This window comes from Rhinoraja longicauda, chromosome 12 (genome assembly GCF_053455715.1).
Source record: "Rhinoraja longicauda isolate Sanriku21f chromosome 12, sRhiLon1.1, whole genome shotgun sequence".
In the NCBI taxonomy this organism is placed as follows: Eukaryota; Metazoa; Chordata; class Chondrichthyes; order Rajiformes; family Arhynchobatidae; genus Rhinoraja; species Rhinoraja longicauda.
The window spans coordinates 14463983-14491810 of NC_135964.1; the positions used below are offsets into that span (position 1 = coordinate 14463983).

A 27828-nucleotide genomic window follows, 5' to 3' on the forward strand; every position below is an offset into this window, starting at 1 on the left:
TACAGCCCCAGAGTAGAAGCAATGAAGGATCCTCAGAGACACTCTGAATTTCCTCAGTTGTCTAAGGTGGTAAAGGCGCTGCTTAACCTTACCCACCAGTGCGGCAATGTGCGTTGCCCACGTCAGATCCTCTGCGATGCGGACTCCCAAGTATTTAAAACTGCTCACCCTATCCACAATAGACCCATTTATCTCCAGTGGCGTGTACGTCCTTGGATGTTTAGCCCTTCTGAAGTCCACAATCAGCTCCTTTGTTTTAGTGACATTCAAGAGGAGGCTATTGTCCTGACACCAGAGTGCCAGATCAGCCACCTCCTCCCGGTAGGCCTTCTCATCGTTGTTGGAGATCCGGCCCACCACCACAGTGTCATCAGCAAACTTGATGATGGAGTTTGAGCTGAACCTGGCCCCACAGTCATGTGTGTACAGGGAGTACAGTAGGGGGCTAAGGACGCAGCCCTGGGGGGATCCTATGTTCAGGGTGAGGGAGCTAGATATGTGTTCCCCCATCCTGACCACTTGGGGCCTGGCAGTGAGAAAGTCCAGGACCCAGGCACACAGAGGGGTGCTAAGCCCCAGTTCCAGCAGCTTTTCAACCAGTCTGCTGGAGACTATTGTGTTGAATGCTGAACTAAAGTCAATGAACAGCATCCTCACATAGCCCCCCTGGCTGTCCAGATGAGAGAGAGCAGTGTGTAGAACCTGGGAGACCGCATCATCCGTGGACCTGTTCGGAGGGTATGCGAACTGTAGTGGGTCCATGTTGCGAGGAAGGAGGGCGCAGATGTGCTTCTTGACTAGCCTCTCAAAGCATTTCATGACAACCGAGGTGAGGGCCACCGGTCGGTAGTCATTTAAACACGCTGGAGAGGCATTCTTTGGCACCGGTACAATGATGGATCTTTTGAAGCATGCAGGGACCACGGACTTTGCCAAGGAGAGGTTGAATATTGTGGTGAGCACTGGAGCAAGCTGAGTAGCACAAGACTTTAGTACTCGCCCAGATATACCATCTGGGCCTCCAGCTTTCCTCGTGTTCACACGCGTCAGAGCCCACCTCACCTCATGCTCGGACACCGAGAATGTGTGCACATCCCCGGCGGTGGATCCCCCTCCAGCCTCGCTAGCCAGCGCCCCTTCAGTGCTGTTTTTAGACGGCGAGCTGGTGGTGTTACCCGTCTCAAACCGTGCATAAAAAGTGTTCAGGTCATCAGCTAAGGAGGAGCCGGCACTTCCGGTTGAGGGGGTGCTGGACCAGTAGCTAGTTATAGTCCGTAGCCCCTGCCAAAGGCGCCTGGTGTCCTGCTGCTCCATCTGTGACGCCATCTTGTCCCGGTACCTCCTTTTTGCATCCTTCACTGCCCTTCGCAGTCGGTAGGACTCTCCCTTGTAGTCGTCCATGTTGCCGGATGCCAGACCGGAGTTGTAAGCAGCGGTGCGAGCATTCAAGGCCACGCGAATAGACCTGTCCACCCAGGGTTTTTGGTTAGGGAAGATACTGACCCTTACCGTGGGGATGATGGTATCGGCTATTGTGGCAATGAAGTCCGTAACCGCTTCCGCAAACTCATTTACGTCTCTGGAACTTGCTTGGAACATGTTCCAGTCGACTTCGCTCAGTGCATCCTGCAGCATGGCCTCTGAATGGTCAATGATCATATAGAGACGTATAAAATTATAAAAGGATTGGACAAGCTAGATGCAGGAAAAATATTCCCAATGTTGGGGGAGTCCAGAACCACTTACACAGTCTAAGATTAAAGGGGAGGCCATTTAAAACTGAGGTGAGAAGAAACTTTTTCACCCAGAGGGTTGTGAATTTGTGGAATTCTCTGCCACAGAAGGCAGTGGAGGCCAATCACTATATGAATTTAAAAGATAGAGCTCTAGGGGATGGTGGAATCAAGGGATATGGGGAGAAGGCAGGCACAGGTTACTGATTGTGGATGATCAGCCATGATCACAATGAATGGTGGTGCTGGCTCAAAGGGCCAAATGGCCTCCTCCTACACCTATTTTCTATGTTTCTATAATTATGCAAGAGTCTTCTGGCAGGGAGTGTAATTGACTTTACACTAAAGTCACTTAAAATTGGCCCATTAAAAAAAACACATTTCAGACTTTGTATCGTAACTTGGGAGAACTCATCAGGAGTTCATTTCTGCAGAGATTTTATTCTTTGTTGTTTTAAAGCCAATGGAGTGGGCGTGAGCAGTGACGCAGATTTAGTGAGTAGGCAGGGTTTCGGACCGCAGCAACTCTGTTTTCTCCTTCTTCCTGATTTACAGAAGGATTTTTAGATGATTACAGATCCAGGCTTGGTTAACTGAGTTCTGCCACAGAAATAGAGTTGGAATAAATGGAAGAGGACATGCAGTGCCGGAGTGACTCAGCGGGTCAGGCAGCATCTCTGGAGAACATGGAAAGGTGACGTTTGGGTCTGGACCCATCTTCCGACATGGAATAAATTGATCTGTTTGTGGTGGGTGACAGTGAGGAGCAAGATGCCACAGGGATCTGTGTTTAAGTTCTATTTGTTCATAATATATATAATTATGAGAGGCATAGATAGGGCAGAAAATCAGAACCATTTTCCCCAGGGTGGAAATATCAAAGACTGGAGTGCATGGCTTTAAGGTGAGAGGGGCAAAGTTTAAAGGAGATATGCAGGGCAAGCTTTTTTACATGGGGGGGGGGGGGGGTTGGAACACGCTGCCGGGGTGGTGGTGGTGGTGGCAGGTGGTGGCAGGTGGTGGTAGAAACATAGAAAACATAGAAAACATAGTGGTGTTTAAGAGGCTTTCAGATGGGCAAGAGATGAGTGCTAGAGTAACTCAGCTGGTCAGGCCACATCTCAGGAGAACACGAATAGGCAACATTTCAGGTCGGAACCCTTCTTCAGACTGATGGATACGTGGATATGCAGGGAATGGAGGGATATGGATCACATACAGACAAATGAGATTAGTTTAACTAAGCATCATGTTCAGCACAGACATTGTGGGCTGAAGAGTCTGTTCCTGTGTGGTACTCTTCAATACTCTAGTATCTAGCAATTACTCAAGTACAGGACCAAATGTAATACTTATAAGTTTGCAGATGAGAGTGTATTTATCTCCTTATAACATCATTTCCACCCCTTTGTTGGGACCCATCACTGTAGCATGGCTGAGAAATTGCTTGTTCAGCATCAAAAATGGCTTCCAATTGCTCCGCTTCTCAGGCCCCAACTTGTCCCACACGGTAATGTTGCTGCCTCTCCCTTTGTTTCTGTGGGTCATCACAACGGAACACCTTGTTAAATGTAGAAACATCTGAAGATGTGTTCTGACCAAAACATCTCCTGTCCATGTTCTACACAGATGCTGCCTGACCTGCTGAGTTACTCCAGCACTTTTGGACCTTGTTAGATGTCCGATGATCATTAACCAGAAAGATAATTACGCAATGAGTCATCTGGCAGGGAGTGTGATTAACTTTACACTAAAGTCACTTAAAATTGGCCCATTTTAAAAAAAAACACATTTCAGACTATGTATCGTAACTTGGGAGAACTCATCAGGAGTTTATTTCTGCAGAGATTTTATTCTTTGTTGTTTTTAAGCCAATGGATTGGCGTGAGCAAAGTGGCGCAGATTTAGTGAGTAGGCAGGCTTTAGGACCGCAGCAACTCTGTTTTCTCCTTCCTGATTTACAGAAGGATTTTTAGATGATTACAGATCCAGGCTTGGTTAACTGAGTTCTGCCACTGCAATACACCAGAGACCAAAGTGCTAGCCTGGGAAATAAGCAACAACAAGGTTTACTGCCATTGCATCTGACTGGGACTCAAGTGCTGGTTAGAAGTAGATCATTTCACTTTCAAAAGGTAACGGTATTTTTACTAAACCAAAATTTGTGCGGCACAGTGGTGCAGCTGGTACAGTTGCTGCCTCACAGTGCCTGAGACCCGGGTTCAATCCTGACTGGGTGCTGTCCATGTGTAGAGTTTGCACATTCTCCCTGTGACTGCGTGGGTTACTTCCGGGTGCTCCGGTTTCCTCCCACATCCCAAGGACTTGCGGGTTTGTTGGTGAATTGGCACTCTGTAAATTACCCCTAGTGTGTCGGGAGTGGATGAGAAAGTGGGATAACATAGAACTAGTGTGAACGGGTGATCAAAGGTTGGCATGGACTCGGTGGGCCGAAGGGCCTGGTTCCATGCTGTATCTTTTGATCAATCAATCAATATTTGATTATGCATGGATACTTCTCCATTAAGCACATTACAGAAAGCATGATCGTATAGAAACATTTAAAAGGTGCAATCTGGAAACAACTTTGTGCATCTTAGTTAGATTTGGAGTTATCGAATTGAATTGAATTGAATACATTTTATTAGCCAAGTATGTACACATACAAGGAATTTGCCTTGGTGCTTTGCTCGTAAGTAACAACACGACATACAGTAAACAATTAAGAATAAAACATTGCATGATCTTGCTTGTCCTTAAATGTAGGTGTCCTACTTCTAAAGCAACCTGTTGTGATTGAGTCTGAGATGCTTAGCGATCTCAATGTGGATATCCTGCCAACACCACCTCAACTGCCTGCACATAATCTTTATCCCTGCATTTCAGGCATATCCACATGCATCATTCTCTTCTGTACAATGAATGTCTGATCAAATGAGGCCATTGAGAAGTTAAACTGTCACAACATTTTAAAAACATGGACAGGTACATGGATAAGAAAGGTTTAGATGGATATGGGCCAAACGCGGGAAGGTGTGACTAGTGCAGATGGGGCATCTTGGTTGGTGTGGGCAAGTTGGGCTGAAGGGTCTTGTCAGTGGGAATAATGTTGTGTGGCAAAGCACAAAGTGTGTAGCATAGTGTTAGAGTGTGGGGTCGCTGGTCAGCATGGACTCAGTGGGCCGAGCAGCCTGTTTACGCACTGTATCTCTGAATTAAACTAAACTAAAGTAATATAATAGATATATATTATGATTGATAAATATTATATATTACCGCAATGTCTCCATTGTGTCTCCATTTCACCTTGACTAGCTCTTGTCGACACTGTTCTCCATGCCTCAATCACATTCTGATCATTCCCCTCCATCAGAACCTTCCACCGCTTCCATCACTCATTTCACTAGAATATTAGTCCCAGCCTGCTGACATGGGAATAATGTTGTGTGGCAAAGCAAGTAGTTACATTTCAGACACTTCTCCATACCAACTAATTACATTTTCATCCACTTAAAATCGTCAAGAGAGTCGTTAAGTGTTTAATTGTCATGTCTGCTAACAACAGAACAATTAAATCCTTACTTGCAGCAGTATGACAGGCTAGTAAACACAATACATAAATTATATGTAATAAACAAAAATTCAATAAATAACCATACTAGTGCAAAAAAAAACAAAGTCCTTATTGCAACCAAAGACAGTCCATAGAATTTCATAGTTGAGGCTATAGGTAAGAAAGAATCATTGTAAGTACAGAACCAATTGTAATACGGGCGCTCCTCAACTTACGTTCCGAGAAACCCATCGGAAACCGAAAATATCGTATGTCGAAATGCATTGAATACACGTGATCACGTGGCCGGAAGCGAGCTGCGGCTCGCTATGGGTCACTGCCGTTTGCACCTTCGCAAAATCAAAATATCGTAAGTTGAAGCATCGTAAGGCGGGGAGCACCTGTACTTATAGGTTTGCAGATGAGAGTGTGTGAAGGATACAAAGACACAAACAATTTAGTGAGTCTGTCTGAAGAAGGGTCTCGACCCGACACGTCACCCATTCCTTCTCTCCTGAGATGCTGCCTGACCTGCTGAGTTACTCCAGCATTTTGTGAACAATTTAGTGAAGATCAGTGAATGGACAAATACAGTAAACCCTCGGCCACTTGCAGCCCACGCCTGCTGCCGCCGCGCCACTGCCGACGCACACCTGCACGCTGGCCGCCCGTGGGCCCTGACCATTGATCTTGTCAATCCTCACCTCTCCCCCAGCCGCCAGCAGGCCGAGGCCGGTAACTCACCCAGATTCCAGGCCCAGTTCCCGACCGAGAGTCGGAAGAAGGGTCTCAACCCAAAACGTTACCTGTCAATGTTCTCCAGAGATGCTGCCTGACCGACTGTGTTACTCCAGCATTTTGTGTTCTTTTATTTATTAACCAGCATCTGCAGTTCCTTGTTTCTACTACTTATAATCCCATGCTCAATTATAGTAGACAATCAGCAATAACGGACACCAGTTCCCCACAATGGTCTGTTACGAGGGTTTATTGTTGTGTGACGTTATGCTTTAACAGGGAAGTCACGAAGATTGTGCTTTACTTAAATAAATGTAGACTGGGGAATGTTGATAGACAAAGAGACCTGTACCTTCTTGTTCACCACTCACTGAAAACAAATAGGTAGGTAGGGCACTCATTTAGGAAGGCAAGTGTCATGCTGACCTTCAATACAATAGCTATTGAGAACGTATGTCTGACTGCCTTTATAATGGGCTTTGAGGAGACCACAAGCAGAATATTGTGTGCAGTTGTTCCCTCCTTGTATAAGTATAGAGAACATACGTTTAAGATGAGAGGGGGGAAGATTTAATAGGAAGCTGAGGGGCAACTTTTACACACAGAGAGAGGTTATGGAACAAGCTGCCAGAGGAGGTGTTTGAGGCAGGTACTACAATAGATACTTGGACAAGTACATGGATAAAAAAGGTTTAGAAGATTATGGGCCAAACATGGGAAAATGGGACTACATTCGATGGGGCATCTTGGTCAGCATAGACGAGGGGAATAGAAAGGGTGATTGCACAGGGTGGTTTTCCTGGGGTAGAAGAATCAAGAATAGAGGACATAAGTTTAAGTTTAAGGAAATTATATATGAACCTGAGGTTCAATTTTTTCACACAGAGGGTTGTGGGTAAATGGAATGAGCTGTCGGAGGAGATAGTTGAGGCAGGTACAACGACAACATTTAAATGACATTTGGACAGGTGCATGGGTGGGAAGAGTTTTAGTGGGATGTGGGCCAAACGCAGTCAACTGCAACTAGATTAGATGGGGCATCTTGGTCGGCATGGACAAGTTGAGCCTCTATATATGTCATAGAGGGGATGCAATGAAGGTCCACCTGGAAGGGTGGAACTGCTGAAGGGGAGAGATTGGGTCAAGTGGGTCTGTATCTAGATGAGAGGACAGCTCACTGAAATGCAGAAGTTCTGATCGGCTTTGGTCGGCTAGTTAGAGAGAGGATATTGCTCCTGTGTGAGGAGTCTAGTACCGTGTGATACAGATTCAGAATGTGGAATGAGACATTTGGCACAGCGGTAGATCTGCAGCCTCTCAGCACCAGAGACTAGGGTTCAATCCTGGCTATGGGTGCTGTCTGTGTGGAGTTTGTCCTACCGCCTGGGTTTTTTCCGGGTGCTCCGGTTTCTTCCCATACTCCAAAGATATGCGGGTTTGTAGAAGAATTGGCTTCTGTAAATTGTCCCTAGTGTGTAGGATAGAACTGGTATAAGGCTGATCGCTGGTCAGCGTGGATCTGTAACACACTGTATCTGTAAACTAAACGAAACATTTAGGACTGCGATGAGGAAAGAAAAGGACGGTGTGGGGCTGTGGAGGCTGATAATATTTAGAAGGACACAAAAAACTGGAGTAACTCAGCAGGTCAGGCAGCTTCTTGGGAAAAAATAAATAGGTGACCCTGCTTCAGACCTTCTCAACAAGAATGACACAAAACGCGGCAGCATCTTTGGAGAACATGGATAGGTGATGAATCGAGTCAAGATTCTTCTTTAGACGACCCCCTATGTCATCTGGCCATGCTGCTTGATCTGCTGAGTTACTCCAGCACTTTGTATTATTTTGTGTAAACCAGCATCTGAAGTTCCTTGTTTCTATATTTAAGGAGATTTAACAGGAAATAGTTTTGACAGGAAAAGACAACGGGAGTATGGTACTACCGTATTGCAGAATTAGCCATGATTGCATCGAATGGCTGAGACAGCTCACAGGATTTAATGGCCTGTATTATTTTGTTTCCGGGAGAGATTGGAAGATTATTGATCTGGATTCAGCTGGATCTGCTGCTTGGTATTTTGGGTGCAAGAGTAGTTCAGAGACTGGAAGTCCTGCATTAGAAACATAGAAAAAAGATGCAGGAGTAGGCCATTCGACCCTTCGAGCCAGCACCACTATTCAACATGATCATGGCTGATCATCCAAAGTCAGTACCCCGTTCCTGCTTTTTCCCCATATCCCTTGATTCTGTTAGCCCTAAGAGCTATATCTAAAGCTAGAGCTCTCTTGAAAAAGTCCAGTGAATTGGCCTCCACTGCCTTCTGTGGCAGCGAATTCCACAGATTCACAACTCTCTGATCCTGTCACTGCTTTCCAAATGCGCAGCTATAACATCTTTAATAATCGACTCGAGCATCTTCCCCACTACTGAAGTCAGGCTAACTGGTCTATAATTCCTCCTCTCTCCCTCCTTTCTTAAAAAGTGGGGTTACATTAGATACTCTCCAGTCCACAGGAACTGATCCAGAGTCTATAGAACATTGGAAAATGATCACCAATGCATCCACAATTTCTAGGGCCACCTCCTTGAGTACTCTGGGATGCAGACCATCAGGCCCTGGGGATTTATCTGCCTTCATTCCCAACAATTTACCTAACACTGTTTCCAGACTAGTGTGAATTTCCTTCAGTTCCTCCCTCCCACTAGATCCTCGGTCCCCTAGTATTTCTGAGGGTGTACCTTGGTATTAATGGACACTTGGACAGATACATAGCTAGGAAAAGTTTTGAGGGATGTGGACTAAACGCGGGTAGGTGGTCGGCATGGACGAGTTGGGCTGAAGGGCTTGATTCCATGTTGTATGGATCTGTGACGCTTTGAGCGACTGAGAAGTAAATGGTGGAACCCCACTCCAACACCACAGGAATACCTTCACCAGAGGTGAGCCATCTTCTCATGACCCAATAGTGTTGGGCAGTAAAAGATGGCCTCCCAGTGGTGTCAGGATTTTAGACCACGAGCTCGTGCCACTTGTGCATTTAGATGATACTTTTCCCAGTTTGGGAACCTTACAAATCATGAATGTAAAACACAAAGTGCTGGAGGAACTCAGCAGGCCAGGCAGCATCTGTGGAGTGAATGGACAGACAATGTTTCAGGTCAGGAGTGAGGGGGGGGGGGGGGGGGGTGGGAGGGCATTGGAAGAGAAAGCTGGAAAAGAAATAGGATAGGAAAGATTTAGAGGAATATAGGCCAAACGCAGACAGGTAGGACTGGAGTAGATGGGGCACCTTGGTTGGCATGGGCAAGGTGTGCCAAAGGGCCTGTTTCCATGTTGTAGGACTGTGACTCTATGAGAGGTGGGGCAGGGACAAACTCGGGCAAATGAGATATCTTGTGATGTTGGTTTACCATAATCATTCCTCACCTTTATCTCCTAATTGTTCTAACGCGATGAACGTCCTTACGTTGACTCTCAGTTTTGATTCATTACTGCAGCCTTACAGCGCCAGAGACCCGGGTTCGATCCTGACTACAGGTGCTGTGTGTACGGAGTTTGTACGTTCTCCCTGTGACTGCGTGGGTTTTCTCCGGGTGCTCCAGTTTCCTCCCACACTCCGAAGATGTACAGGTTTGTAGGTTAATTGGCTTGATAAAATTGTAAATTGTCCCTAGTGTGTAGGATATTGTTCGTGTACGGGGTGATCGCTGGTCGGCACAGACTAGGTGGGCCAGAGGGCATGTTTCCGAGCTGTACCTCTAAAGTCTAAAGTAAAGGAATAAAATTAGACTTTGCGGTTGGGTTTCCTTCTGCAATGTGCTGGAGTTTGAAGCATGTGTTAAAATATTCCTGCAACCATTACTGTTTCAGAACCTCTGTGTATGATCCAGAGATGTCTTTGGTATGTCTGTCTGACTTTGAGATGTATGCGAAAGAACATTTATCCAAAACCACCTGGGATTACTATGCTGCTGGTGCTGACGAGTGCTGCACTAGAGATGACAATCTGATGGCTTATAAAAGGTTTGTATTCCACTAAATGCTCACAAGATCCAAGTGCCTGAATTGTGAAGTAACAAGCATAGAACATAGCACAGTACAGGAACAGGCTCTTTGGCCCGCAATGTCCATGCCGAACAAGATACGTTAAACTAATCTCCTCTGCCTGCACGTGATCCATATCCCTCCAACATATCCATGTGTCTCTCACTCTGAAGAAGGGTCCCGACCCAAAATGTTGCCCCTCCATGTTCTCCTGCGATGCTGCCTGACCCGCTGAGTTACTCCAGCATTCTTCTCCTGCCTATCAAAAAACCTTAAACACTGCGATTGTATCTGCCTTCACCACCACCCCTGGCAGTATATTCCAGGCACGCATTTTTCTCTGTGTAAAAAAAAAACACCAAGCATTTACTTCTGGACAGTGTATTTGTTCGTGCACGCAATGCTGTCTCTTCAATCCATTTCATAGAACAAAGAGCATAGAACAGTACTGAGCAGGAACAGGCGCTTCAGCCCACAATATAGTGTGGAACAGATAAACTAATCTCCCCTGCCTGCACGTGATCCATATCCTTACATTCCCTGCATATTCACATGCCTATCTATAAGCCCGTGAAACGCCTCAATCATATTTGCTTCCACCACCACCCCTGGCAGCGTGTCCCAGGCACCTACTACACTGTGTAAAAAAACCTGCCCGGCAAAGCTCCTTTAAAGTTTGCCCATCTCACCTTAAAGCCACGCCCTCTAGTGTTTTACATTTTCACCCTGGGGAAAAAGATTCTGACTGTTTACCCTATTTCTATGCCTCTCATAATCAGGTCTCTGAGATGCAGTATTAAAGGATTATAGGGAATGAAGTTTCACTGAAATTTAGTGAACTCCAGTTCTTCCACTTGGTTAGGTGTAGCCACAAAATGAATCCTGACTATGGGTGCTATCTGTGTGGAGTTTGCACTTTCTCCCTGTGACTGCGTGGGTTTCCTCCGGGTGCTCCGGTTTCCTCCTACATCCCAAAGATGTGTGGGTTTGTAGTGTTAATTGGCCTCTTTAAATTGTAGATAAGAAAGAGTGGACGAGAAAGTGGGATACCATAGAACTAGTGTGTACAAGTGATCAATGGTCAGCATGGACTCGTTAGGCCGAAGGGCCTGGTTCCATGCTGTATCTCTAAACTAAACTAATGAATAGTTATTTCTGAATTTTGATCTACCAAATAAAGTCAACTCTAGATTTCATGCAGTTTTTGCTGCAATTCTTAATAACAAAATAATCACATTTGTTTGGGTCTGAAACTTTGAAGAGAAGATTCCACGATGACAGTCTTTGCCTGGGCCAGTGGAGATTGGAAACCAGAGTGTCCAATTCTGATGGACACAGAATGCTGGAGTAACTTAGCGGGACAGACAGCATCTCTGGAGAGAAGGAATGGACGTTTTGGGTCTTGACCCTTAATTCTGAAGAAGGGCCTCGACCCAAAACGTCACCCATTCCTTGTCTCCAGAGATGCTGCCTGTCCCGCTAACTTACTCCAGCATTTTGTGTCTATCTTTGGTGTAAACCAGCATCTGCAGTTCCTTCCTACACAATTCTGATGGAACGGGGACATAATAGTTGAAGTCCATTTGGAAGGATTCTGTCCTGAATGTCTGAATCGTTCCAGAGCTACTTCTACATCACAAAAATGTTCACTTCCAATCCTCCTCAACCAACTCAAACTAGCCAGGAGTCCTGATCACAACCTAACAAAGACCTCAACATTTATCAAAGACAGGCTTAAGTGAGTCCAGGAGAACATTCCTGTTCATGAACCTCTGGATATAATTTTAAAATGTGTTGCAATTAAGTCCTAGTGTAGAAACAAGGAGCTTCAGATGCTGGTTTACAAAAAAAGTCACAAAGTCATAGAGTGATACAGATACAATGTCCCAGCTACTCTCGTCCCACTTGCCTATGTTTGGTCCATATCCCTCCAAACATGTCCTATCCATGTACCTGTCTAACTGTTTCTTAAACGACGGGATAGTCCCTGCTCAACTACCTCCTCTGGCAGCTTGTTCCATGCACCTACCACCCTTTGTGTGAACAAGTTACCCCTCGGATTCCTATTATATCCATTTCCCTTCACATTGAACCTATGTCTTCTGGAGTAAGTGCAGGAGTAACCCAGACAGCAGCTCTGGAGAACATGGATATGTGATGTCTTGGATCGGGGCCCTTTTTCAGACTCAAGAAAAAGGGTCCTGACCCGAAACATCACCTGTCCATGTCTTCAGGGATTCAGCCTGACCCATAAGTTCTTAGGTGAGGTTAGGCAGAGATTCACTTGCACCTCCTCCAACAGCATCTACTGTATCCGTTGTTTAAGATATGGTCTCTTATACATCGGCGAGACCAAACGTAGACTGGGCGATTGTTCCACTGAACACCTTCGCTCACACCTTCGCCTGGCACACCTGATCTCCCTGTTGCTAAACACTTTAATTCTCCTTCCCATTCCCACTGACCTTTCTGTCCTAGGTCTCCTCCATTGTCAGAGGGAGGCTAAAGGCAAATTGGAGGAACAGCATCTCATATTTTGCTTGGGCAGCTTACAGCCAGTGGTACGAATATTGATTTATCTAACTTCAAGTAACCCCTGCATTCCCTCACTCTTCATCCCTCCTAAACCCAAGTCACACCATCTTTTCATACTTACCTAGCTACAGCTAACAATGACCCGTTTCCTCTATCATTTGCATATCTTTCAGACATTTGTTCTAGATCTCTCTACATCGTCTATATCTCTTGTTTCCCTTTCCTGTGACTTTCAGTCTGAAGAATGGTCTCGATCCGAAATGTCACCAATTAGTTCGCTCCAGAGATGCTGCCTGTCCCACTGAGTTACTCCAGCTTTTTGTGTCTATCCTTAAGTTCTAGGAGCAGAATTAGGCCATTTGGCCCATCATCTAAACCGCTATTCAAGCGTGGCTGATCAATCTTTCCCTCTCAACTACATTCTCCTGCCTTCACCCCATAACCCCTGACACACTGAATTATTCCAGCACATTGCAATTAAGTCCAGTGATTTGCACGTTGATTTTAACAAAATAATTGCAGAGATATAGACCTTTGATCTTGCATCAGTGTAGTAAAACATTAATTTCACAGAATCTTGAAGATGTCCATTAAATGTCCTTTATCTTTTCTGCTTTTGTAAAACCGAACTTTTAATTCATAGACAATTTAAAAATTTATGATGCCATTTGTTGTGCCCTTTCTGTGGCTTTAATATAATGGGATCCCAAAATTGGATGTATTACTCCGGTTTCCTCACACATCCCAAAGACGTGCTGGTTTGCAGGTTAATTGGCCTTTGTAAACTACCCCTAGTGTGTAGGATAGATGAGAATGTGGGATAACATAGAACTAGTGTGAATGGGTGATCGATGGTCGGTGTGGACTTGATGTTCGGAAGGGCCTGTTTTCATACTGTATCTTTCAATTTAAGGATATGTCCGATACTGACAAATATTTCATGGCACGAGAAAAATGTTTTCCCCACTTTGCTTTGAATGAGTTTTTCATGTGATATTTTAAATGATAAATATGCTAGTTCAAGTGGCCTCACAGCGCCAGAGACCTAGATTCGATCCTGACTACGGGTATGGTCTGTATGGAATTGGTACATTCTGCCCGTGACCTTTGTCCGGGTCCTCCGGTTTCCTCCCACATCCCGAAGATGTCCAGGTTTGTAGAGGTAATTGGCCTCTGTAAATTGTCCCCAGTGTATAGGTTAGAACTAGTGTGCGGATTATTGCTGGTAGGCACAAACTTGGTGGGCCGAAGGGCCTGTTTCCACGCTGTATCTCTGAACTAAAATTCAATCAATCGTTTACGCGGATGGAAGAATTCTAATCTGATTTCAAACGTTTGGTGAATTTGCAGGATCCGTCTACGCCCACGGATGCTGCGAGATGTTTCAGTGACGGACACAAGGACAACCATGCAGGGCACGGAGATCAATTTTCCCATTGGGATCGCACCCACTGCCTTTCACTGCATGGCCTGGCATGATGGAGAGATGAGCACAGCTCGCGGTATGTCCTTGCAGATAATCCCATAACAAACTTAGCTGCTCATTTAATTTCAATACCACAAACAGGCGCATGTTTGCACCACCATATCATGAAATACTCTGAATGCCACGAACCTTGACTCTTTATATGCCTGAAACATGCTGAGGCTTTATAAAGTGTTTTTTGCCCAGAGTAGGGGAATCAAGAACCAGAGAACATAGGTTTAAGGTGAGAGGGGAAAGATTTACTAGGAACCTGAGAGGCAACCTTTTCCACACGGAGAATGGGAGGTATATGGAACGAGCTGCCAGAGGAGGTAGTTGAGGCAGGGACTATAACAAAATAGTTATAATGGCATTTAAAAGACATTTGGACAAGTACTTGGATAGGAAAGATTTCAAAGGATATGGACCAAATGCGGGCATGCGGGACAAATGTAGATGGGGCATCTTTGTCGGACAAAGGGTTGTTTCCGTGCTGTATAACTTAATGACGTACTTTTTTGTATGGCTGATCTTGTTTATATTATTAGTCAACCAGATATTAGGTTTGTGGTTTTCTATGGCCCAGGCAGACAATGATGTGAATCTTTCCCTCTTGCCTTAACCCTCTAGTTTAGTCTTTAGAGATACAGCACGGAAACAGGCCCTTCGGCCCACCGACTCGGCACTGACCAATGACCGATACTACATTGGCACTATCCCACACACTTGGGACAATTCAGAATTTTTACCGAAGCCAAGTAACCTACAAACCTGTACGTCTTTGGAGTGTGGGGGGAACCCGGAGAAAACCCACACAGGTCACGGGGAAAACATACAAACTCTGTACAGACAGTACCCGTAGCTCGGATCGAACCCGGGTCTCTGGCGCTTTGAGGCAGCAATTCTACTGCTGTGCCACCGTACCACCCCAAAATTCTAGATTCCAAGGGTTGGGGGAATCCACCTTTATGAAGTGTGAATTGATGTTGATATTAATGGATGCATGGACATTATTATTTCCCTTTAATTCTCCTGGCAAGGATAATAATGGAGCAGCATATTTTCTCACCCGCAATACCATGGTGACAAGGTGTCAATGGTTGTACAAGGCATTCATGGCACCATGCCCTCAAATTATGCATGTGCATGGGAAATCGTACGGTGGCGCGGCAGTAGAGCTGCTGCCTCACAGCGCCAGAGACCTGGGTTTGGTCCTAAGGGTGCTGTCTGTGCGGAGTTTGTACTTTCTCTCTGTGACTACGTGGGTTTACTCCAGTTTCCTCCTACGCCCCAAAGACATGCAGGTTTGTAGGTTAATTAGCTTCTGTAAATTGTCCCCAGTGTGTAGAATAGAACTAGTGTACAGGTGATAGATGGTCGGCGAGGACCCAGTGGGCCGAAAAGCCTGTTTCCACGCTGTATCTCTAAAAGTAAAACTAGTAATATCTGCACAGAGTCTCTTGCCCAGAGTAAGAGAATAGACCAGAGGACATAAGTTTAAGGTGATGAAGAAACGATTTAATAGGAATCTGAGGGATAAACTTTTCACACAAAGGGTGGTGGGTGTATGGAACAAGCTGCCAGAGGGGGTAGTTGAGGCTGGGACTATCCCAACATTTAAGAAACAGTTAGACAGGTACATGGATAGGACAGGTTTGGAGGGATATGGACCAAACACAGGCAGGTGGGATGAGTGTAGCTGGGACATGTTGGCCGGTGTGGGCCAAAGGGCCTGTTTCCACACCTATGACTATGAATCTATGTGCACACAGAACCCTGGAATAAGTATTTGACAAATTTGGGCATAATGCTTTCCAGGGATTCAATTATATAAGCAAAAAGCCTACACTAGAACATAGAACAGTACAGCACAGGGCCTTTGGCCCATTATGTCCAACCATCTGCTTATGAAAACCCCCTCACCTGTCTCCACCTATCACCCACCAGGCTTTGTCCTGTCCCCACCTCTTCCAGCTTACTCCCCTTCCACAATCAGTCTGAAGAAGGGTCCCGACCCAAAACCCAAAACGTCACCTATCCATATTCTCCAGAGATGCTGCCCGACCCGTTGAGTTACTCCAGTACTTTGTGTCTTTAAATGCAGATGTTTGTATTTTTAGCTGCAGAAGCCATGAATACCTGTTACATTGCCAGCACATATGCCACCTGTTCTGTGGAGGAGATTTCAGCTGCAGCTCCAAATGGGTTTCGTTGGTTTCAACTCTATGTCTACCGGAACCGTAAGCTTTCTGAGCAGTTGATACATAGGGTGGAGGCGCACGGATACAAGGCCATTGTCCTGACAGTGGATGTGCCCTACACCGGCAAGCGGAGAAATGACATCAGGAACAACTTTAAACTGCCGCCCCACCTCAAAGTCAAAAACTTCGACGGCATTTTTGAGGTATGAACTTTCTAGATATTTCATAAACTTCTCTGATATCAGCCTTGGATGGAAGGTGCCTGACCAGCTGAGTTCCTCCAGCATTATGGGCAGTGGTAGAGTTGCTGCTTCATAGCGCCAGAGACCCAAGTTCAATCCTGACTACGGGTGCTGTCTGTATAGAGTTTGCACGTTGTCCCTGTGACCGTTTAGTGTTTTTGTGTGTGTTCCGGTTTCCTCACACGCTCCAAAGACGTACAGTTTTGTAGGTTAATTGGCTTTGGTAAGTTATAGAATTGTCCTTAGCGTGTAGGATAGTGTTAGTGTACGGGGTGATCGCTGGTCGGTGCGGACTCGGTAGGCCGAAGGGCCTGTTTTCGTGCTGTATCTTTAAAGTTTAAAGTCATAGTCTTTTTATCTATTCGCAACGATGCACTTGGAGTATTGTGCACAGTTCTGTAGACCTGTTACATGATAAAGATGCCATTAAGCTGGAAAAGGTGCAGAGAAGATTTACGAGGATGTTGCCAGGACTTGAGGATCTAATTATAAGGTGAGGTGCGGCAAGCTAGTACTGTAATCCGTGGTGCAGGAGGATGAAGGTGGCCTTATAGAGGTGTATAATCATGAGAGAAATAGATACGGTGAATGCACAGAGGTTTTTACCCAGAGAACCAAAAACCAGAGGACATGGGTTTATGGTGAGAGGGGAAAGATGAAATAAGAATGTGAGGGGCAATCTTTTTACACAGAGGGTGGTGGGTATATGGAACAAAGGTACAGATGAGGTAGTTGAAACAACATTTAAAGACAGGGGTCCTGAAGAAGGGTCCCGATCTGAAACATCAATTATCCATATTCTCCAGGGTTGCTGCCTAACCCGCTGTCTTATTTCTATTATTTAATAGACATTTGGACAGGTACATGGATGGGAAAGGTCTCGAGGAATATGAGGCAAAAGCGGGCGAATGGGACTAGCTTAGGTGGGGCATCTTGGTCAACATGGACGGGATGGGTGAAGGGCCTGTTTCCCTGCTGTATGAACCGAAATGAAAACGATCCGTCAGACAAATTATCATTGGTCCATTTGTCTTTATCCTTAGGTATAGGAAGCAGTTGACTTTCTTGTTTTTCTCCATAGTTTAAGGCCAATTTAGTTTTAAGTCTAATTTTCCATTTCTGTCGATCATAATTCTAAGCTGAATGAACATACTGAGCTTGCCAGTGCATACCGGCTCTACTTATTATTTTGTAGCTATGCGTGCTTCATTATGTTTATGGCTTTTTACGCCCCTTGACATGTAATTCATTGTTCTGTATTACAATTTAAAGACAGTTCAGCAGTTAAAAGCAGTCATGAACATGGCTTAAAACTCATAATTTTAAACTACAGTGATTTTTGTTTCAAAACTACTTTTTGTTCAACAAAAGTAATATTGATATAGTATCAGACACAAGAAATTGCAGATGCTGGAATCTTAGGCAAAGCACAATGTGCTGGAGGAACTCAGGGTCAGGCAGCATCTGTGGAGGGAATGGACAGGTGATGTTTTGGGTCTTCAGACTGATTGGAGTATGGTGTGGAGGGAATTGGTAGAGCCGCTGCCTCACAGCGTTGGAGACCCGGGTTTGATCCTGATATCAGGTGCTGCCTGCGTGGAGTTGGCACGTTCTCCCTGTGACGGCGTGGTTTTCCCCCGGGTACTCCACGTCCCAAAGACGAGCGAGTCAGATAAAAGGTCTCGACCCGAAACGTCACCCATTCCTTCTCTCAAGAGATGCTGCCTGTCCCGCTGAGTTACTCCAGGTTTTTGTGTCTATCTTCAGGTTTGTAAGTTAATTGGCCTCTGTAAAATTGCCCCTGGTGAGAACGGAGTAGATTAAAAAGTGGATTACATAGAGCTGGGTGAACGGGTGATCGATGGTTGGCATGGACTCGGTTGGGGTGAAGGGTACATTGCTGTATGCTGTTGCTGTATCTCTAAACTAAACTAATCGGCGAATTGCCCTAGAGTGCCCAGATTAGATTAATGGTCAGGGTGGACTCAATGGGCCGAAGTGCCTTTTTCCAGGCTGTATCTTTTAATCAATTAATCCACAAACAGTCTGAAAAACTGTCCTGACCAAAAAGTTGTGTGTCCATTCCCGCCACAGATGCTGCCTGACCCGCAGAAAATGAAATGGTGTCCACAGATTACGTTTAGAATCCAGCAATAATATCACTGATCTTTAGTGATAGAAGATGGAGATTGAATCAACCCAAGGAAATTTCAAAACAGTGAGGCAAAATGCACCGCTCCTCCAAGCCTCAACTACAATGACGGTCTAGTTTCTCATCCACATATTGTGCTTACGTGATTAATTTTTAATCCAGCAGGAACTTAATGGAGCTGAGGTGTATGGGGTGCCGGCTAATTCTCTTGATCCATCAATCTCTTGGAAAGACATCTACTGGCTTCGTTCACTGACCCGCCTGCCCATAATCATCAAGGGTATCCTAACCAAGGAAGACGCAGAGCTGGCTGTAGAACATGGTGTCCAAGGTATTATTGTGTCCAACCACGGAGGGAGGCAGCTCGACGGCGGACCAGCCACGGTCAGTTTATCCCTCCCTCTCGCCTCCCGTCCTCATTGCCTTCTCCCAGGAGTACAATCACTTTTGTTTTCTCACGAACTTTATTCCTTGGAGTGCAGGAGGCTGATGGGGTACATAAGTGATAGGGGCAGAATTAGGCCAATCGGCCCATCAAGTCTACTCCATCATTCAATGATGGCTGATCTGTCTTTCCCTCTCAATCCCATTCTCCTGCCTTCTCCCCGTAACCCCTGACACCCTTGCTAATCAAGAAACACCCTTATTAATCAAGAAACACCCTTATTAATCAAGAAACGCCCTTACTAATCAAGAATGATCTAGAATGATCAAGAGTGATCATGATCTTACTAATCAAGAGTGATCTTGTAGAAATGTATAAAACCATGAGGTGAATAGATAGGGGGAATGCACAGAGTTTTTTTTTAAACCAAAGGTTACATTGTTCTTCATTAGTCAGGATATTGTATATGGAAGTTAGGATGTTATGTTACAGTTGTACAAGACATTGGTGCGGCACTTGGAGTATTGTGTTTAATCTTGATCAATCTGTTATAGGAAAGATGCCATTAAATTGGAAAGGGTGCAGAGAAGTTTTCTGAGAACGTTGCCAGGACTCAAAGGCCTGAGCTATAGGGAGATGCTGGGCAGGCGAGGATTTTATTCCTTGGAGTGCAGGAGGCTGAGGGATGATCATATAAAGGTGTATAAAATAATGAGGGGAATAGAGATGGTGAATACACAGTATTTTTGTCAGGTTAGAGGAATCAAAAACTAGGGAACATAGGTTTCAGGTGAGAAGGGAAAGATTTAATAGGAACCTGAGGGGCAACATTTACACAGAGGGTGGTGGGTATTTGGAAGGAGCTGCAAGAGGAGGTAGTTGAGCCAGGTACTATCGCAATATTTAAAAGACATTTGTAATAGTACACGGACAGGAAACGTTTGGAAGATATGGGCTAAATGTGGCAGGTGGGACTAATGAAGATGAGGCATGAGGTTAGAAGATATGGGCCTGTGTCCACGCTAGATGACTCGATGGCTTTGTGACTCTAATTATTGACTTCACACGCAAGGCCAAAAAATAATCCCTGGTCTTAGGTTAAGGTATCTTATTGCCACATGCACCGAAGTTTGTTTTGCATGCTATCCAATCAGATCAGATAATACTGTACATAAATACAATCAAGTCAAACTCAAGTACAATAGGTAGAGCAAAGGGGAAGATAGAGTGCAGAACATAGTTCTCAGCGTTGTAGCGCACCAGTTCCATAAATTGCTCAGTCAATTAATCCATCAATTATACAATCAAATCAAAACTGCACTCATTAGACTTTAGATATACAGCACGGAAACAGATTCTTCGGCATGCTAACCAGCAAACACCCCGTACACTAGCTCTATCCTAAGCACAAGGGACAGTTTACAGAAGCCACTTACTCTACAAACCTGCACGTCTTTGGGATGTGAGAGGAAACCGGAGCAGCTGGAGGAAACCCGTGTGATTACGGGGAGAACGTACAAACTCCACACAGACAGCACCCGTAGTCTGGATTGAACCCGGGACTCTACTGCTGTGAGGCAGCAACTCTACTGCTGTGCCACTGTGCCGCCCCCTCACTCCAGCACTTTATGTCTTTTCATTTTGTAAACCAGGATCTGCAGTTCCTTGTGTCAGCAATTAATGCTGGTTTGAATGTTTGCAGATAGATGCCCTATCAGAGATTGTGGAGATGGTACAAGGAAGAATTGAGGTTTACTTGGACGGTGGGATCCGAACTGGAAGTGATGTGCTGAAAGCTTTAGCCCTTGGTGCTAAGTGTGTCTTTATTGGTCGGCCTGTGGTTTGGGGCCTTGCCTACAAGGTAACTCGTTGTTGCTTCATGTTCATGACTCTTGCCAACCTCCAACATCTCCACATGGTCCCTGCAAGAACAATGCTGGTTATCCTTAAATATCTGATGAGGACCTTTGATGGACAATTGAGTTCAGGCCTCTCTGAAGAATAACGTTCCCTTGACCCCTTCATTCATGCATCACACCTAATAATCATAAATGATTTAATTAATTGGTTGAAAGATACAGCATGGAAACAAGCCTTTTGTCCCACCGAGTCCACGCCGACATTGATCGGCGTTTCCTCCGGGTGCTCCGGTTTCCTCCCACATCCCAAAGTGCAGGTTTGTAGGTTAATTAGCCTCTGTAAATTGCCCCTAATGTGTAGGGAGTGGATACGAAAGCAGGATAACATAGAACTATTATGTAGTGTCCACTCTCTACACATTATGTGCACTTTACAGAGACCAATTAATCTCCAAACCTGCAGGTCTTTGGGATCGGGAGGAAACCGGAGCACCTGGAGAAAACCCACGCGGGTGACGGGGGAAACGTGCAAACTCCGCACAGACAGCACCCGAGGTTAGGATCGTGTGGATCAGCTCTACCAACTACGCCACTGGGCTGCCCATAAAATGTTTAAAATAACAGAATTTACAGCATTGAATTGTGAAATGGATACAGTGAACATTCAGTCTTTTTCCCAGGATCGAAGATTCATAAACCAGAGGATTTAGCCTTGAGGTGAACGGGGAGAGTTTTCAGAGGGACCTCAGTGTCAACGTTTACACTCAGAGGGTAGTCTGTATCTGGAATGTGCTGCCAGAGGAAGCTATCGAAGTGGATAAAATCATGACGTTGAAAAGACATTTGGACAGAGATATGGATAGGAAGGGTTTAGAAGGCATGGGCCAAGTGCAGGCAATGGGAGCAGCCCAGTGTGCCAACTTGGTCGGCATGGACAAGGTGGGCTGAAGGGCCTGCTTTGTGCTGTACATTTCCATGGCTACTCTCCCATGCCCACATTGCTCTACTCCACAAGCCCCAAATTCATTGAATGTTCACCATCTCTGGCTCTGCCCTTTAGAACACAGAACAACACAGGAACAGGCCCTTCAGCCCACAATGTTTGTGCCAAACATGATGCCAAGTCAAACGGATCTCGTCTGCCTGCACGTGACCCATATCCTTCCATTCCCTGCATATCCATGTGCCTATCCAAAAGCCTCCCAAATCACCCTATGGTACTGCCTCCTGGCAGCAAGTACAAGGCGCCATTCACACTTTGTGTAAAACTTGCCCCACACATCTCCTTTAAACTTTCCCCCTCTCACCTTAAAATTATGCCCTATGGTGTTGGACATTTCCATTGTGGGAAAAGGTTCAGACTGTCGACCCTATCAATGCCACTCATCATTTTTTTACTTCTATTAAGTCTCCCCTCAACCTCTGATGTTACCATTCTCCCTGAACTTTACTTTACTTTAGACTTTAGTGCTGAAACAAGCCTTTCAGCCCGAGTCTGCACTGACCAGCGATCCCCGTACACTAGCTCCATCTACACATTTGGGACAATTTACAATAAAAAAAATTAAAGCCAATTAACCTGCACATCCTTGGAATGTGGGAGGAGACCGGAGCACCTGGAGAAACCCAACGCGGTCACGGGGAGAACGTACAGACTCTGTAAAGACAGCACCCATAGTCTAGATCAGTGGTGTCCAAACTTTTTTCAAAGAGGGCCAGATTTGATAATGTGAAAATACCCAAGGGCCAATGGAAATGCATTAGGTAACTTATCATGGATAATTATATGTTGTCTGTTAACCCCCCCGGCCCACGGACCTTTAACTAATGCGCTCTGCGCCCCCCCCCCGGACCTTTAAGTAATGCACTCCCCCCCCCCCGGACCTTTAACTAATGCGCTCCTCCCCCCCCTCCCCCCCGGACCTTTAACTAATGCGCCGGGAGATGTAGTCGCCGTCGCCTCTCCCGCTCGGGGGGGAGGTCGGGCAGTGCTAACCACCGGGAGGTGTAGTCGCCCTCTCCTCTCCTCTCCTCTCTCCCCTCTCCCCCTCCCCCTACCTTCATTCTGTTAGACAGTGCTGGCGGGCCATAAATAATACATTTTAAAACGGAAGCTGCGGGCCGTATAAAATCTGACCTCGGGCCGCGATTGGCCCCTGGGCCGGACTTTGGACATGTCTGGTCTAGATCGAACCGGGGTTTCTGGCGCTGTGAGGCAGCAACTCTAACGCTGCGCCATCATGCCACCCTTCTGAACCTTTGATCACTCTCCACTGCCCCACTCTCAACTTCCAAGTGTCTCTCTACCCTCTCTGTGACTGTGGAGGTGGGAGAGTGATCCAGATGTAGATTATTGTAGCTAACTCAAGATATACATCTGGATTACAACAACTCTATAGTCTGCAAAGTAACTGCTGTATAAATTATTTCATTCCTACCAAAAGTAGTTTTATTAATTTGGGACTTATTAAAGAATAACGATTATAGAAGCATAGACATAGAAACATAGAAAATAGGTGCAGGAGTAGGCCATTCAGCCCTTCGAGCCAGCACCGCCACTCAATATGATCATGGCTGATCATCCACAATCACTACCCCGTTCCTGCATATTGGACAATATCAAAGACATTTGCAGATACAATATCAGTCATTCTACTTTCATTTCACTGCACATCGAGTATGTGTATGTGACAAATAAATTTGACTTGACTTGACTTGACTCTTTCTATGAGAAACAGAAATAAATTGTACAACTTTTATGTACGAAACCGAAACATTTATATGCTTGGCCGATCTGATATTTGAAAAATACCAAGACTTGACAAAAATCATGTGTGTTTTTTTTCTTGAGGGTGAAGAGGGCGTCAAGGAGATTTTGCAGATACTGAATGATGAATTCCGTTTATCAATGGCTCTGTCTGGTAAGAGATACAGCATGGAAACAGGCCCTTCATCCCACCGAGTCCATGCCGACCATCAATCACCCGTTCACACTAGTTCTTTGTTACCCCCACTTTCCCATCCACTCCCTACACACTAGGAGCAAGTTACAGAGGGCCAATTAACCTGCAAACCCGCGTGTCTTTGGGATGTGGGAGGAAACCGGAGCACCCGTAGGAAACCCATGGAGAACATGCAAACTCTATACTGACAGAATCCAAGGGCAAGACCAAACGTGGGTCTCTGGTGCTGTGAGGCAGTGGCTATGCTACTATGCCATCCATTATGTTTCAAATTAAAGGATTTACAGTATTGAATTGTGAAATAAATAAGGTGAATGCAATGGGATTTTTCCCACGATAGGCAACATTTTGGGTCAGGATCCTTCTTCAGACTTTTTTTCCCTCCGCTCTCCCTATTGCAATCAGTCTGAAGAAGGGTCTCAACCCTAAACATCGCCTATCCATATTCTCCTGAGGTGCATTTTGCATCTATCTTTGGTATAAACCACGAACTGCAGTTCCTTTTCATTACCGGTATAAAATTGATCTTTAAAACTTGAAATGATTATCAGACCAGGCTGCATCGGTACAAACCACTTAGTTTTCCCCATAACATCAATTGTAAACCAGCACGGTGGCCCATGTGGTAAGATTTTATTTTGGAGAACTCTGTTCTTACTTCAGACAGAACCTTGTCTGGTTCTCATAGAATTATAGAGTCATACAGCGTGGAAACAGGCCTTTTGCCCAACTTGTCCATGCCGACCAACATGTCCCATCTATACTCGTCCCATCTGCCTGCGTTTGTTTGGCCCCTATCCAGTAAACCTATCCTATCCATTTATATCAGGGCTGTCAAACTAATTTTAGGTCACGGGCTGGAATGGGTAAAATGCGACTTCATGCGGGCCGGATCAGTTGTGCACGTACGGACGCACGTGCGCCTGCTCCTACAGCTCTCCTTGCCTTAATTTGTTCAACCTGCTCTCATGTGTCTCAGTCTTTGCTATAACTACAAAGTGTTTCACTTTACGAATTTTGTTTCTTATCAAGAAGATTACCTAGCAAGCATTACTTTTATGATTGGTATCTAGGCCCGAGAGTGGATGTGGAAATAATGTTTCCAGTACTAGGAGAATCTAGGACCAGAGGTCACAGCATCAGAATAAAAGGTCATACATTCAAAATGGAGATGAGGAGGAATGGGTGGTGAATCTGTGGAATTCATTGCTGCAGACAGCGGTGGAGGTCAAGACATTGGGTATTTTTGAGGCAGAGATTGATCGGTCTTGATTAGGTTACAGGGAGAAAGAAAACAATGGAATGTGGTTGAGAGAGAAAACAGATCAGCCATGGTTGAATGGCAAAGTAGACGATGGGCTAAATGGCCTAATTCTGTTCCCCTGTCTTACAGTCTTCCTCCAGTGTTTATGTTTTGCCCACAATGGGCTGGCTGGGTAGTGAACAGCCAGACAGCAGCTACCTGGCATGGTGAAAGATGGTCTGTCCATCATCTCACCTGAAGGCCCCACTCCCCATCCTTCTCCTTATGTCTTTCTTCCTTCCGCTCACATCTTCTCCCCTCACCTCTCCTGTCCTTCTCTACCCTCACCTTCTCCCTCACCTGCCCTCTCCCTTTCCTCCACCTATCCATTCTCTCATCCCCACTTCCTTCCTTCCAACTACTCCCCCACTCCCCTCCCTTCTCTCTCTTTCCTTACCTCATCCCTAAATCCCCTCCCTTCCCTCATCCCTAAACATCATTCCTTCTCTCATCTGCTCCCTTCCTCACCCCCTCCCTCCCTACTTCCTTTCTTTACCAGCTACGACTTCCCACCAGCCTCTATCCACGCATTCACCTGGGTCTCAGGTACATGGTGGCGGTCTCTGTGGCGGCAGCCCAGGCACTTCCCGGTGTCCACAACAAAGCTGAGACTCCCCACCTTCCCCAGTGCTGGCCCCTTCCTGCCCGCATCACCGAATGGCCTGTCCCGCGAGAGAGAGAGTGGCGAGAGAGAGAGAGAGCGGCGAGGGAGAGAGAGGCGAGAGAGGGGCGAGGGAGAGAGAGAGAGCGGTGAGGGAGAGAGAGAGAGAGGGAGCGGTGAGGGAGAGAGAGAGAGAGAGCGGCGAGGGAGAGAGATAGAGTGGCGAGGGAGAGAGAGAGCGGTGAGGGGGAGAGAGAGCAGTGAGAGAGAGAGAGCGGCGGGGGAGAGAGAGAGAGCGGTGAGGGAGAGAGAGAGAGCGGTGAGGGAGAGAGAGTGCGGCGGGGAGAGAGAGAGAGAGAGCGGTGAGGGGGAGAGAGAGCGGTGAGGGAGAGAGAGAGAGCGGCGAGGGAGAGAGAGTGCAGCGGGGAGAGAGAGCGGCGGGGAGAGAGAGAGAGAGAGAGCGGTGAGGGGGAGAGAGAGCGGTGAGGGAGAGAGAGGGAGAGCGGTGAGGGAGAGAGAGGGAGAGCGGCGGAGGGAGAGAGAGAGAGAGAGCGGTGAGGGGGAGAGAGAGCGGTGAGGGAGAGAGAGGGAGAGCGGCGGAGAGAGAGTGAGAGAGAGCTGTGAGGGGGAGAGAGAGCGGTGAGGGAGAGAGAGGGAGAGCGGCGGAGAGAGAGAGCGGTGAGGGAGAGAGAGAGAGAGAGCGGTGAGGGGGAGAGAGAGCGGTGAGGGAGAGAGAGAGAGAGCGGCGGAGAGGGAAAGAGAGAGAGCAGTGAGGGGGAGAGAGAGCGGTGAGGGAGAGAGAGAGAGAGCGGCGGAGAGAGAGTGAGAGAGAGCTGTGAGGGGGAGAGAGAGCGGTGAGAGAGAGCGGCTGCCGTTACAGATACATAATAAATGGTGGCGAATATACTTTCTCTTTCCCCAAATTATCCCGAGGGCCGGATTGGACGCCTTCGTGGGCCGGATGTAGCCCGCGGGCCGGTAGTTTGACACTCCTGATTTATATGTTTACATTTTTCTTAAACAATGTGATAGTCCCTGCCTCCTCCGGCAGCTCGTTCCATACACCCACCACCCTTTGTGTAAAACAACTTACGCCTCAGGTTACTTAGCTTAGTTTAGCTTAGCTCAGAGATATAGCACGAAAGCAGGCCCTTCGGCCCACCGACATTTCAAATGGCGTTATAGTGCCTGCCTCAACTATCTCCTATGGCAGCTCACTCCATGTACCCACCACCCTTTATGTAAAAATGTTGCCTCTCAGATTCCAATTAAATCTTTCCCCTTGCCTTATACTTATGTCCTCTAGTTCTCGATTCCTCGACCCTGGGTAAAAGACTCTGTGTATTCTCCTCATGATCTTTTACACCTCTATAGGATCACTCATCCTCCTGTGCTCCAAGGAATAAAGTCCTAGTCTGCCCAACGTCTCCCGATAGCTCAGGGCCTGAAGTCCTGGCAACATCCTGGTAAACCTTTACTGCACCCTATCCAGCTCTCATAGGAAAAAACTATATTTTCTTCCATTTTCAGGATCTTTGCTGTCGGTATTACATGCAGTTTGGTTTCATCTTATATCCCCAATGTCCTGTTTCCAATACAGGTTGCAGAAATATCTCCGAGATCAACAGGAACCTCATTCAGTTCTCCAAGCTTTAGAAAGATTCCTCAAGTGATATGGAACAGCACAATTGGAAGGGGCAACATCGCTGGGAGATTAATCCATCTCGAAGGAGAAGACTATTTTGGACAAATGTGATCTAAATTGGAAAAACACTGTAGCAAGGCAAATAAACAAATCAGCATATATTGATTAAGTTGATTTTGCAATGCAGTAGCTGTTGAGTTGTAAATGTGTGAGAAATCATTCATATTGTTCACTTGTATAAGATCATAAGGAACAGGAGTAGAATCAGGCCATTAGGCCCATCAAGTCTACTCCGCCATTCAATCATGGCTGAACTATCTCTCCCTCCTAACCCCATTCTCCTGCCTTCTCCCCGTAATCTCTGACACCTGTACTAATCAAGAATCTATCTCTGCCTTAAAATTATC

General features: G+C 46.0%; 1 protein-coding gene across 5 annotated transcripts; it reads left to right on the forward strand.

Moving 5' to 3' along the window:
* Positions 1-2259: 2259 nt before the first annotated feature.
* Positions 2260-27572, forward strand: hao2 (hydroxyacid oxidase 2 (long chain)). Of its 5 annotated transcripts, none has more exons than XM_078408671.1 (9): positions 2260-2427; positions 9524-9656; positions 9897-10049; positions 13956-14107; positions 16191-16474; positions 18828-19049; positions 20753-20911; positions 23761-23830; positions 27377-27572. In XM_078408671.1, the coding sequence occupies exons 2-9, from the start codon at positions 9649-9651 to the stop codon at positions 27430-27432; spliced, it is 1104 nt and encodes a 367-aa protein (XP_078264797.1). In that variant the 5' UTR covers positions 2260-2427; positions 9524-9648; the 3' UTR covers positions 27433-27572. The 5 variants fall into 5 exon arrangements, with proteins under 5 accessions (XP_078264797.1, XP_078264794.1, XP_078264795.1 ...); XM_078408670.1 differs by lacking the exon at positions 2260-2427 and adding an exon at positions 3755-3868; XM_078408668.1 differs by lacking the exon at positions 9524-9656.
* The last annotated feature ends 256 nt before the right edge of the window (positions 27573-27828 follow it).

Coding starts and splice junctions, on each gene's coding strand:
- hao2 (XM_078408668.1), top strand. CDS start 2,360: ATGGAAGAGGACATGCAGTGCCGGAGTGACTCAGCGGGTCAGGCAGCA. Junction 10,050..13,955: donor AATCTGATGGCTTATAAAAG/GTTTGTATTCCA, acceptor GTGAATTTGCAG/GATCCGTCTACGCCCACGGA. Junction 14,108..16,190: donor AGAGATGAGCACAGCTCGCG/GTATGTCCTTGC, acceptor TTGTATTTTTAG/CTGCAGAAGCCATGAATACC.